General features: G+C 35.0%; 1 protein-coding gene across 2 annotated transcripts in view; it reads left to right on the top strand.

Annotated features, from left to right (window-relative positions):
• The window catches only part of LOC139129995 (ATP-binding cassette sub-family G member 4-like), a 59,591-nt gene extending 47,830 nt beyond the window's left edge, over positions 1-11,761 (top strand). The window contains exons 5-13 of one of the 2 annotated variants that reach the window (XM_070695704.1): positions 325-448; positions 820-934; positions 2,693-2,943; positions 3,534-3,635; positions 4,246-4,347; positions 5,056-5,224; positions 5,793-5,893; positions 7,416-7,574; positions 8,244-11,761. In XM_070695704.1, the coding sequence (XP_070551805.1) occupies positions 325-448; positions 820-934; positions 2,693-2,943; positions 3,534-3,635; positions 4,246-4,347; positions 5,056-5,224; positions 5,793-5,893; positions 7,416-7,574; positions 8,244-8,591 (1,471 nt within the window). In that variant the 3' untranslated portion in view covers positions 8,592-11,761. The remainder of the gene's footprint in view (positions 1-324; positions 449-819; positions 935-2,692; positions 2,944-3,533; positions 3,636-4,245; positions 4,348-5,055; positions 5,225-5,792; positions 5,894-7,415; positions 7,575-8,243) is intronic. The other variant, XM_070695705.1, reaches the window with a different exon arrangement.
• The last annotated feature ends 1,832 nt before the right edge of the window (positions 11,762-13,593 follow it).

Here is a 13,593-nt window from a genome sequence, read left to right as displayed (position 1 = left end):
GTTTTGATAATTTCTCTCTGCTCGATGGAAATACTTTGACTAAATGATGGACAATAAACTCCATCATGGTACTGATTATTATTAAATCAATCCACTATTTGCTGTATGTTTACCTTACAATCTGAAAAATGTAAAAGGCTTGAAATTGTTGTGATTTGAAGGAAGGGATGATATCAGTGGGTTTTTTCAGATATGTAATTTTTTGAGAATTATGAACAGTATGAATTAGCTCATCGGCATATAGTATAAGTTAAAAATGGTACATTTTGATTACAAACTAACTTTTTCCTTTGTTTTTTTTGTTTGTTTATTTTTCTTCAAAAGTGGTCTGGACAGTTCTTCATGTCTACAGTGTGTTTCACTGATGAAGTCGCTGGCAAGAGATGGTCGAACAGTTGTTTGTACAATACACCAACCTAGTGCCAAAATTTTTGAAATTTTTGACAGGGTAAGTGCTCAAATGCAGTATACCCCCCTCCCCTCCTCTCCTCCATATTTACATATTGGCATTAACTACTATATTTTGTGGCAATGTGCACTTAGAATTAAACTCTGTAGGTTAGCCTCTTGAAATTTGCCAAGGGGTAGAGTCAACATAGATATACCCTTTAAGGTATAAAAGTGTCTTGTAAACTGAAATACCTCAATGTTTACGAAAATTTTCCTGAAGGAAATTTTAAACCTTTCTTTCTCAATATCAAGAATGAATCAAGCAAGGGTCACTTTGCCAAGTTTGGCGCTGGAGAAAATATGTGATGTAAAATAAATGATGTTATTGTAATGAATCCTGCAAAAACAGTTCATTCTTTTGTCCTACAGTTGTATGTTTTAGGTGATGGGCAGTGTTTGTACCAAGGATCAATTCGAGGGCTGGTCCCTTACCTGAAAAATATGGGCCTGGTCTGCCCGCCCTACCACAATCCTGCAGATTTTGGTAAGTTAACATTCATTTACATCCAGCTAACACAAATGTTACATTTTCGTACTCTTCATATGAATATTTGTGATTGATTCAAGGTATGGGTGAAATTGACTTAAGCATAGATGCGGTACTCTAAGTGATGGTAATACTGAATACAAAATGATAATGATTTTTCTCCCCTTTTATAGACTTATCAATGGGTGTCTATGCATAATTTGTGAAATTCTTGTAAAAAATTATACTCCAAGATGCAGTCTTTTGCTATAATGAAGAGAAGTTATTATTTCGACATGAATTTAATGTACAGCCTCAATTTACAAGTACCGTACTCGTCCGAGTATAAGCCCCCGGTTCGGCAACACTAAACAACGGTAAAACTAGGGGAGGGGCTTATACTCGAGCAACCCCAAGTTATCTGGCATGGACGCTTAATTTATGCTAATTTTATGCACGATTTTTTTCAACACCACTCGATTTTTCTATCGCTTTCAAAATCGACTTACAAATCCAAAGAAATTGATTGTACAATCTCTGAATACAGAAGTGACATTTTGGTGAAATTTCAGCGTCGAAAAAAACCCCAAACTTGAAACAAAGACGTCATGTATGCTGCTGATCAACAGTAATGTGAACAGGCATGCATTGCCCACACGGAAAGGCAACTCAATATTCCAATATCAAACTGTCTACATCTTGTGAAATCAACAACATAGCAGTGAAAATTGTAATAGTCGCCAGGAAAAGTCTTCACAAATGAAAGGATAATTTCTTCAAACAAAAGACACTGCATGTTTCAAGCATGAAAACATCGTGGCCGTGAATGAAAATAAACAATGGCGGACGTGAGTGAGACTATTCTATTTAGGCGACGGGGGTGAGTAGGGTCAAAGAATCAAGATAGTACTGGAAAAACGTGTCATTTTCCTTACGATATTGTCAAGGGAACTCCAGTTTCCCATTGCTTTAACATCTTTTAATGGTTTCTTTATTATCTAAAATTAATTTTACCAATCAGTCAAATGACCAAATATACTCCCCTAACCTTTCTGTATTTGAGGTTACACTAGGGTAGGGGCTTATACACGGATGTAATGCATTTTCTAAAATCCTCTAAAATCAGTAGGGGGGCTTATACACGAGCAGGGGCTTATACTCGGACGAGTACGGCCTCAATTTACAAGTATTCAATCTACTCAGTAAACATTAAGATGTTTAACGTAAGGAATTGAAGTATAATCTAGGCCATGCATACCATATTTGGAATTGATAAAGTATAATCTTTGCCATGAATACCATATTTGGAATTGATAAAGTATAATCTTTGCCATGAATACCATATTTTGTAGTGATAAAGTATAATCTTTGCCATAAATACCATACTTGGTAGTGATAAAGTATAATCTTTGCCATAAATACCATATTTGGTAGTGATAAAGTATAATCTTTGCCATGAATACCATATTTGGTAGTGATAAAGTATAATCTTGGCCATGAATACCATATTTGGAATTGATAAAGTGCAATCTTGGCCATGAATACAATACTTGGAATTGATTAAGTATATAATCTTGGCCATGAAAACCGTATTTGGAATTGAAAAAATATTCAAATGAGAGATATACCATATAAGGTAAGCCTAATTTACATTACCCATATAGGGTAAATTTTGGAATGGTGGTCCAATAAGCTTAGGAAGAACTGATAATCCTACACATGGTAAACATAACTGAGGGAATAAGGTATGAATTTTGTACAAATCTGCTGTTGCAGTCATTGAAGTCACATGTGGTGAGTACGGCGACCACATGTCCACCCTGGCCAAGGCTGTAAAAGAAGGAAAGTGCAAGGAATCCGACAGACAGCTGATGTTGTCGCTGACTCCTGCATCCAGTGTGGCGCCATCAAGAGACCAGTCCCCTTTGACCCCAACACAGCCCAATGGACACTTGCCCCTCAGTTCTTCAAGCAGTGAAGATGTCGCGGCAGCACATGCGCAAGGTGACCGTTCACCTTCGGTTGAGGTAGGTTGGGTCAAAGTTGAAATAGAGTTAATGACTTCAAATGCAATGAAAACTGAGAATATATGCTGACTTTAAAAATGGATAAACAGTAATTTTATAATAATATATGACAAGTTAACAGTTTCTGCAGCTTCTTTACGGATGAAAATTTGAAAAGTTTTCAAAATACCAAGCTAACGGAAGGGTCCACAAATGCATTACCACAGCTGCTATAGTAAAATTCAAGTTTAAGGTTTTTTTACATTGTTAGGTAACGGAATACAGATATAGTTATGGGCGATTGAATTTTGATCTAAGCTGGCTTCTTCAATCAAAACATTTTCCTTACAGCTGCATTTTTGCATTTATGTTTGGTTTCTGCTGTTTTATAATAAAACACTTTTACTGTCCGTACTATTTCTCACAATTTGTCTAATAACTCATTTGAATGCATTGGCATAGAAAAGTAGACATTATTTTGCATGAGCAAACCACACACACAGTATTGCGATTTGTTTTCTGATATCTTTTCAATGTCTCTCGTACTTCCCAACATACCTTTTTACCCAGCGTCCTTTGCAAATTTGTTTGTTTTGTAATTGTTTTCTAAGATCAAGAGCTGCAAAGCAGTACAAGTGACCCTGTCCATGAACACCCGTAGCGGCCATGTCAATGGTAGTGCTACGGTATCGTGCACAGACAACCAATATCAGGTAACAGAAAATGAAAAAAAAGTATTTTGCTGTTTTACTTTTAAAGCAAACTATATCATTTCTACGTTATGAAGTGAGCTACCTTGCTTGTTCTGCAAAACAAAAACAAAAATTCTGTTTATGATTTATCACATATTTTGCATAGCTCTACCAATAGAAGCTTATTTTCTCATTGCCTACCAACTTTATCCTTCCATACTCTTTTTACACAAATTCCTAAATTTTAGATCAGTGTAACTATGAAAAAAATTCAACACATAACTTTTCTCTTTCAAAGTGATGTCTCTTCATAAGTATTCTTATGTGTATTCATGAATCAGCAGTCAGACTTATCATGAACAGAAGTTGGTATTTTTTCTGATGTTGAGGGAGCTTGACAACAAAATGTGCATTTTACTGTATAGAGGGCGCTCTCTTTATGGTGGGTGCTGACCTTTTCATTTCAAGTGACCCACAAAAAATTGTTATGATATATTTGTTGGCATTCTTAACTCTCAAGAATCATAGGATTAAAAATGTGCAAACACAATTTGAAAAAAAGACATTCACGCCGTTTGCTGCGTACAACACTGAATCTATCACTTATAATTAACAATCCTTTTTCTTTCAGGACATTTCGGAGATCAATATGAAGCACACATTTGCTACAAACACTCTGACACAGTTCTACATTTTGTTCAAGAGAGCTTTCTTCATGATTCTGAGAGATCAGGTGAGCATGCAGAAAGGAAAAGATATCAATATGTGCATGTGAGTTCAGTTATAGGTTTGCAGGTAATGTTGGCCAGGCAAACAAAAGTGTCATGATGCAATGTGGAATTTATTTGTTCTCGCAGTTGTTTATTATTTATGCAGCATATGGGACTGTGGGTGCTTTAGAGAGGCATATGCCAGTTGACACAAAATGGAATTGGAATTTTTTTCGAGAGAGGAACTGTTTGTTTGATGAAAATTACTCACTTGAAAATAAAAGAAGATGTTCTGTCATTAACACTTTGAGTGCCAAATTCGACTTTTATCTTCTATATACAATTTGACCCTCGCAATTTTTTTTCAGATTTTTTCCAGAATTTTGATCAAAACTATAGCCAATGAAATTGATGCCGGCCACCCAGTCCAAAATTACAGCTCTCAAAGGGTTAAAGTCATGAATTAGTCAATAATCATGTAAAGATATTCTTCCACGCAACAATGTACACTAGGAACCTGTACACTTCCCGGTAAATTCACACAACTAAAAAGTTTTGAATGTACCATACATCATAGTCTGCCACTAGATAAACCTCTCTATTCCAAAAGGCAAACCATACAATCGATCAACTTAATTTAAATTTATTTATTTATATTTATTTATGTATTTATGTATTTATTTATTTCAGCATTTAATTATTGATATATGTTTGTTGTGACATTTATACAGGTATTAACTCAGCTGCGGCTCCTGTCACACCTTGCCATCGGAGTCATGATCGGCCTGCTGTATCTGAACGTCGGTAACGACGGAAGCAAGGCTTACAGTAACTGTGGATCTCACTTCTTCTCTATTCTGTTCCTCATGTTTACTGCCCTCATGCCAACAGTACTCACTTGTAAGTACTCACTGACATTTGATTTTCTTTTTAAGTTTTTTCTCTCTTATCTTACACTAATAGTATTTGCTTGATTATCTGCTTCCATTGTTTATTTTAAGACCCGAAGGAGAGAAGTATGACGACGTATTGCACACAAATATAAGCAAACAAATCTACTCTATTTATGAGTTGTTATTATTGGCTGATTGTGCAAATTCAGACTATCCTCATGGTACATTTACATAAATGAATATCTTTAAATACTGTATATGAATACATTTGCATAAATGGATTAATTTGTATAAATTAATTTATTTGCATAAATTGATAGATTTATATAAATGAAGATACTTAGGGCAATGAAAACATTTGACTAAGAATCAATAAATGTAAAATTGATGTAAAATTGCCAAAGAACTTCATCCATTGCATTGATCCAACAGTGTCCGTAGATGTAAGCTCAAGAAACACTAATTCATATATACTATCACTGTTGTTCTGAAAGGCCTAACTTTACTTCATCTGGCAAAAAGTGATTATATTATATTTTAAAATACACAAGTCTTTCTTTGGCATTATTTTTCAGTTCCTCTGGAGATGAATGTTTTCATCAAAGAGCACATGAATTACTGGTACAGTCTGAAGGCCTACTACCTCGCCAAGACAATGGCTGACGTCCCATTTCAGGTAATCCCATCTATAACCGCTATACATGTACTATGAGAGTATTTTTCTCCAGATTTCTCCCCTTGTGAGAACATAGCTCGCCCTCTACTTTAATTTTTTTGGGGGGATGGGGGGATTGTTCTGATAGAGGGGCACTATGATAAATTGTGAAAATTTCAGTTATATGTAAAGTAAGAGTTTTCAAGGTATTAGCAAATTAAATTAGTTGCGTGGATCAAATATATAAAAATTAAAGACAGCCAGTAGTTTCTTGCTCATAACCGTCTACTTAATAATAAACATATTTAAAGCCTACACAAATCACACTTCATTCATGTAAGGTTAGAGCAAATGGCCATCCTGCAGTTTGTAATCTGGAGGCAAACTTTAGCCAAATAGTGGTTTAATTAAAGTTAAATCAAATCTGTGATGCTACATCATATGCAGCAATCATGGTGCTGATTGCAATGATCAGCACTCTGTGTATTTCAATATTTCAAGATCTCATTGTTGAGGGGATGGACACGGCGTGTGTTTGTGTTTATTTCATCTGGGATTTTATTTAAATGGGGGAATCTTGCAGCTGCTCATTCTGAAGAAAACTACAAAGATTCCCATATATACCACTCATATTCATGATAACAATTTCAAGTCAGAAAAATGTGAAATTCATATACATGTACCGATACATCTGTAGTATTAAACACAGGTTATTTTTGGTCCAACATGAGAAGTGTTAAAATTTTCGTGCATACCTTTTTTATGGGTGATTATGGTTCTCGGCTGTTTCATTTTCATTGAACATGGGAATGGTGATGTCTTGCGGCAAAACAATAAAATCCATACCCGTCAGAATGAAGTGATGCACAATGTTTATTTTCATTATGCTACTTGTTTAACATGTAACTACATTTTCCTTTTGCTGAAATTGATAGGTTGGTTGTTATTTTGTCATCCTTGTCATTACTTACTGGAAAAGTTTTCAGTATTAAAGGAAGCAGTCATATATACTGAATGTTATGGTTTTTCATCAAACAACAGTAACAAATTAACTTTTTAACGTAGAATGCACCTCGGGGACAGGTATTTGGACTCTCAAACTTTACAATTCTTTTCTGGTCTACAGCTTGTAGGGGGTTCATTTTAAAGCTCTTGCTGTACGAAAACTTTTCACCAGATTAGTTTTTCGGAAATCAAAAGTTTTATTTTTCTCCGTAGAGTTGACAGGGACAGCCGCCATTTTGAATTCCAAATATCGGTAAATTTTAGGTTATTTGTTTCTCTAGCTCCCATTTTATTCTCGATTTTGAAAGAGAATGGTTGAAATATTCATTGAGAAAAGTTTGAGCAAAAGTTTTTGTCTTTCACTTCCATGGCCCATACTACCTTAAGCATTGCAACAATATATGTTTTAGATTTGAAGATGGAAACGATGTAGTTTAAACTGCCATTCTTTCTCAAATATTATTACTAGGGGGGCCAGGTCAGAAGATCTTAAATTAAACCTCATAATATACGCAGAATACTATTGTTCACCTTTCAGATAATATTTCCTGTCATATATGCCACTATTGTATATTGGATGACAGCGCAGCCGTCAGATGCCCAGCGGTTTGTGCTCTTTCTGTGTATAATGGTGATGACTGCCTTAGTGGCTCAGTCATGTGGGCTTCTGATTGGAGCAGCCACTCCCTCAGAACAGGTGAGCTTTGTTGTTAGTATGCAAATTTGAATTAGAAAGTTGAACTCCACACTGTAGCATAGCGATCGTAGTATACAGGCTTTACAAAGGGCTTTTCATTAAGATTAATATGAACCAGAAAGACTTTGTTGGCCTTTTAGTCGTGAAACCTAAACATCATGGGATGAGATTATTTTCAGCCAATAATGTGTTGAATTGTTGAAAAGGTAAGTGTAAATCATCCTTGCCATGGAACATGGATATTATACTGAGTAGTTAAGAGTTTGTCACACTGAACAAAGGCCCTGTGGTGTGGATATGAAATTCATTATGTTTTATTGGGTTGGCAGCTTTACTTGCTGCTCAACTGAGGTTTACAACATTTTTCACGTGAATTTGCAACTTTAAGTTCCTCCTTGCAAGGATATCATGCTAGGTAATTTTGACTTTGAGTTTTGCTGGCCCTGCATTGTGTATACATTTTACAATGTATGATTTTTTCTGTAATGTGCATACAATTTGCATGGAATGATTTTCCCCATGACAACAGGTTGCTACATTTGCTGGCCCTGTAATGTGCATACATCATGCATGGAATGATTTTCCCCATGTCTATACACTTTGCTATATTTGCAGGCCTTGGTATGTGTACCTTACCAATTGTATTATTTTTTCTCCCCATGACAACAGGTTGCGACATTTGCAGGACCTGTAACTGCCATACCAATCTTGCTGTTCTCTGGATTCTTTGTGTCCTTTGACACAATACCGAAATATCTGCAGTGGCTGTCATACTGCTCCTACGTGCGCTACAGCTTTGAGGGCACCCTGCTGATTATCTACGGCCTGGATCGCGGTGATCTAGAGTGCAAAGAGGGAGACTTCTGCCTTTTCCAGACCAGCGAGGATGTCCTGAAGGAACTGGATGTGGAAGATGGAAAACTCTACGTGGATTTTGTAGTCCTCGCTGGGTTCTTTATTTTCCTGCGTCTGTGCGCCTACTGCGTGCTGCGTTTTAAACTGAGGGCAGCTCGCTAACAGTAGCCGCGGTAGACCTCCTGAGCCACCGTCCAATGATACGTCCTCGTACATTCCAGTGTTTACTGGTGGCACTGAAAGATTCGTTACATACGAAACTTATTTTTTAAGATTGTCAACAGTCACTGGTGCCATTTTTGCTTCAAAGTTCAAACAATATGGCTGACCATTAATATCCTGTTTCTTAATACACAGTGTAAAAATCTACTGTATACATTAGAAGCTTACTCAGCTGTAACCTTTTCATCCCTGTATCCCCATGAACTGGCCCTCAATTACTATCGATGACAATGGATCTGGGCCAAACCATTATGTTGAAAGGGTTACAGTTGGTCTCAACATAGAGAATGGCAAGAGGGACTGTTGACAGCTTATTTGTTTAAAACTTTTGTGTGATTTTATCAAAAAAAAGATTTTTAACTCATGTGATAAACGTCTGTTGATTTACCTTTGTTGAATTTATTGTATTAATCTTTTTCACCCAAAACATCACAAGTTTATACTTAGAATGTTATTATTCAATGAACAAATGCACTGAAGTGAACACAAATATATATATGAATGCTCCTCTTTTTAACACGTCAGTCAGCAGAAATATGTTAATGAGATCATTAATATATACCTTTTCAGTCCAAAACAATCACTTAATATTTACATTATCGTGAGTTTCTAAGAACTCAACTTTTCATGAGAGTGTGTAGATTATACTAGCTTGCAGCAGATTTTTTCCACTGTGAACGCTTCTTTAGGAAATTCTACAGTGCATGGATATTCTTGTTTGCTGAGACAGCTCAACACTGACTTCACATTTGCCTCGACGCCCACAGTGTAGCTTGAATCATCAAGATTTATAGATTTTAAATCCATGCAAATTTATGGTAATTTGACAGCCAAAAAAAATCTGCATGAAATTTTTCTCACTGTCATGTGAATCTAAATTGCACGTTTGTACCACCGATCACTGCAAAGCAATAGGCGAAAATGTACGGCCACCTGAATTTTAAACGATTGTATTCTAATTAGATGACAAAGTGAACCCCCTAACTGGGTTGTGAATTTCAATGTTCAAACATTGATTGTTTATCAATCTTGTTAAGCACATTCCAGTGATAGTGACACCTTTAAACCAATTGTTGGAAATTGGTAAATATCCAAAAAAATATGAAGAAATCATGAATACAAAATCAACATTTTATGATGGACACAGTTACAATCTTGATAGTGCAATATTTATTTTAAAAAAATAGTACATCTGTTGTCATCCGTAAAATAAATGGCTCAAATGAGAGCAGATATTTCATTTGACAATGAATCAATGAAAGTCAGTTGCTGATTGGTCAGAAGCTATCCCATAATGAGCTAGTAAGATAATAATCAGCCAATCAGAAAGACTGTATTGGAGTATGTTAGAGATTGTGCTTTATTGCTGTAGGAGTTGCAAGTTTCAAAAAAAACAAAACATTTTAATTCAACACCATTATCTTGCTAAAGAGCATTTAATGTTGATAAGGATCAATTAATAGACCAAACATAAATCTTTCTAATACAAATGAACTTTGAACACTGGAGGAAAAATCTGTTGATTTGTCATGTTTTGCTTCAAACTTAAATGCCATTTTTGTGGCAAATGTTGTACATGAACTTGCTGAGATGAGCAGTTTTTACCAAATTTTAATGGGACCGTGGGAGTTTGTCTTCTCTCACAGAAAAAAGGAAGAAAAATGTGCAATATTGTGTGATGATGATGATGATGATAGTAAACGAGGACTTGAGACAAATATTGTGTAGTATGTGCTGAGTAACAAGCACATAGTTTTACAAGCCAGCAGCTGTAACTTTTAATGATTATTTTTGCGCATTTGTTTTCAAGGTCAACTATAGTTTCTGGTTCTACTCTCTAAAGTATGTTGAGATATACAGTATGCAGCTTGTCAACTCAGCCTGTACATGTGTAGACTGCATTGTCATTGTGAATTCTGGTCCGGACTAGAATTCATTTGTAAGCAATAACAATGCACTTTACACATAGAGACACTGCGTTAAAGCTGCATAGGTGGTGTTTCAATGTGCTTTGAGGAATAAAGCAAAAACTCAGTATTTGACATACAAAACAAAAATAGTAGAAAAATCATCAAAAGTTACAGCTACGGCCCCTTTAGTATGTGAGATAAATATTACTATAAGCTAAACTCTCAAATGTTTATTTGTGTACTCTTCATTAACTGAGTGTTCAGGTAACAATATTGAATAATCATACTTTTCCAGTTTCAACAATTTCAATGATTTGTCTCACTTCTATCTTGAAAATTATATTCTGTCGATAGATTCTTTCTCGCCCCACGAAAAGCACTGAACGTTTTCTGATATTGTATTTGTATACCATATATTTCTGTTCCTAGTTTTACACAAATGTATCATAGTTTGTTTTTAAATGAAGTACTGGAACTACTTTTACTCATAGGGACAAGGTCACTATCTTTTCAAATTATCTTGGATATTTTCTGTTTCATGTGAACAATTACTTATGTTGTTCTGCTCACTGAAACATGTAAAATTTTAGTTCTTCAGATTTCAGCTATTTTCTCCCTGTGTGTAGATTTAACAATAAATGCTTCAATGACATAATTTATGGTATATAGAAGAAATTACATCATCAGCATATTTACATGTTATATGTATACATGTTATACGTGTACATGTTATATGCATACATTTTATATGTGTACATATTATATGTATACATGTTATATGTATACATGAATTGTGTGTACATATTACATATATGTATACATGTTATATGTGTATGTTATATGTATACATGTTATATGTATACATGTTATATGTATACATTTTATATACATGTTATACATATACATGCTATATGTATACATGTTATATGTGTACATATTATATGTATACATGTTATATGTATACGTGTTATATGTGTACATGTTATATGTATACATGTTATATGTGTATGTTATATGTATACATGTTATATGTATACATATTATATGTATACATGTTATATGTATACGTGTTATATGTGTACATGTTATATGTATACATGTTATATATGTACGCAAGGTGTAACTAGAGCTCTGCTGATTGATATTTCAACATTTTTAACAAGCAGAACAACATAAATAACTTCTCTCTTGAAGCAAAAATGACCACAATTTGAAAAGGTAGCAGCATTGTCCCTGCAGAAAGTACAAACTATTTGAACTGTTTTGAGTCGTGTTCTGCAAGTTGACTTGCACTTTACAAGCTACTCCCAAGCCTCTGACATCACCATCCTGCCCATCCCTTCAAAGTGTAATGGGATGATCCGGCTTATTATTGACAACATTGGGACTAACCCAAGATTGTAATTGGCAGGGGGGAGGGGATGGCAGAGGATGAAAGCGATGCAAGGTGACATTTACAAGAATATGTGTAATTAATGTTGTGTAATGTGATGGTAATAATTGCAAAAGTTGATTAGAAACTTTGATTATTTTGATATTTTTTTAGAAACACCAACCCACCCCTTATTCCCATCCTGTCCTTTTAAAGGCTGATCATTGTTTTCCAGTGTGAGTAAAACACTATCATACCCATTTTGCAATGGAGGATTCCACCTGTCCATAGAAAACAGTAAGGGGGCGTACCAAAACAGTGGAGGTGAGAGGTTTGAGTGCGATTCTGTAACATTATTTTTTGACATAAATATATCATGCTATACAATGGCTGATTCCCTCTCACACTGGAAGCATTAAATTCCACCTCCCACTTCCGACCCCCTCCCTTCCTCTTACAGTATAGTCCCCCCTGGCATACTCAACAATGCTTGACAATCTGATACTGTGGTTAAATTGCAGAGAAGGTGATTAAATTGGAAAAGTGAGTCCATATGTGTGTCAAAAAAAAAAGATAAAATAAAGCAGTACTCTAATGGCTTTGTTAGCATTCTGGACAAGGCCAATACTCTGGCTGAGATCTCAAGGACCAATAATCTATTTCAACATGTGTAATATGTAAACAGTTTACTTTTCAAAAGCATCAGCCTGAATTTTGTACCAGTTATGCCGAAAAATTTGAACTGATGAAACATCAGTCGTAGTAAAAGTAAGAAATGCTTTAAAACATTGTAAATGAATGTGGAACAGTAATTAATTTGTCATATTACAATTATACCGGTAATTTGTTTGCAATGCAGATGCGTAAAACTTTCCTTTGTATCTTTTTATTTATGGCTTCAGGGTGCCAGAAATGTAAGGACATATTGCTGTTCTTTTAATTCATTGTAAACAATTTATATCTGTTATAATTACTTTGTACTTGAAGAAATTTGTGTCATTATTTATAGCGCTCTGATTTTAGCATCGAGCACTGTAATAGATCAGCGCCACCAACGGTAGGCTAGCACTAACCTTTCTTTTACAACAACTATCTTTTCTGCTGCATACAGCCATGTATGTTTTCTTGCCAGAATTTTATCTAAGTATTAAGCATGAACTTTCTGAAATGCTGAACTATGTGTCAGGGAGAAAGAATATATTTTGCCACGCTGTTGCCATTTAATGCAGGATATTGATTTATGCAGAGTAAAAATCAGATCTGTTTGTCATTTCTACAACTGAAATTTAATGGAACAATGCAATTATTTTTTAAAAAGTTTACAAGTTGCCCTCATTCCTGTGCCAGTCAATATAATGCCATTAACATCTATATATATACTTGCCATAGCCAAATCAATACCGTTTATGTCCTTACTTTGACGGTGACCAGAGTTCAGACAATCTTATATATTATTTAAAGAGTACATTTTCATTTGAATATAGCTTAAATTGTTTTCAATCAATTGTTTTTTATAAATGTTTGTTGTGACTCTGTTTTTAACAAGGAGATCTGTAGACTTTTGGCTTTAATTGAGGACAGCTAAAGTTACGAGTGAAGGTTGTGTTACTGCTATGGTCAGGCACTGGGTTCAGGCAATACCGCCACTCATGTTGAAATA

The sequence above is a fragment of the Ptychodera flava genome, chromosome 3, assembly GCF_041260155.1.
Source record: "Ptychodera flava strain L36383 chromosome 3, AS_Pfla_20210202, whole genome shotgun sequence".
Lineage (NCBI taxonomy): Eukaryota > Metazoa > Hemichordata > Enteropneusta > Ptychoderidae > Ptychodera > Ptychodera flava.
This window is presented reverse-complemented; position numbering and strand designations above follow the sequence as displayed.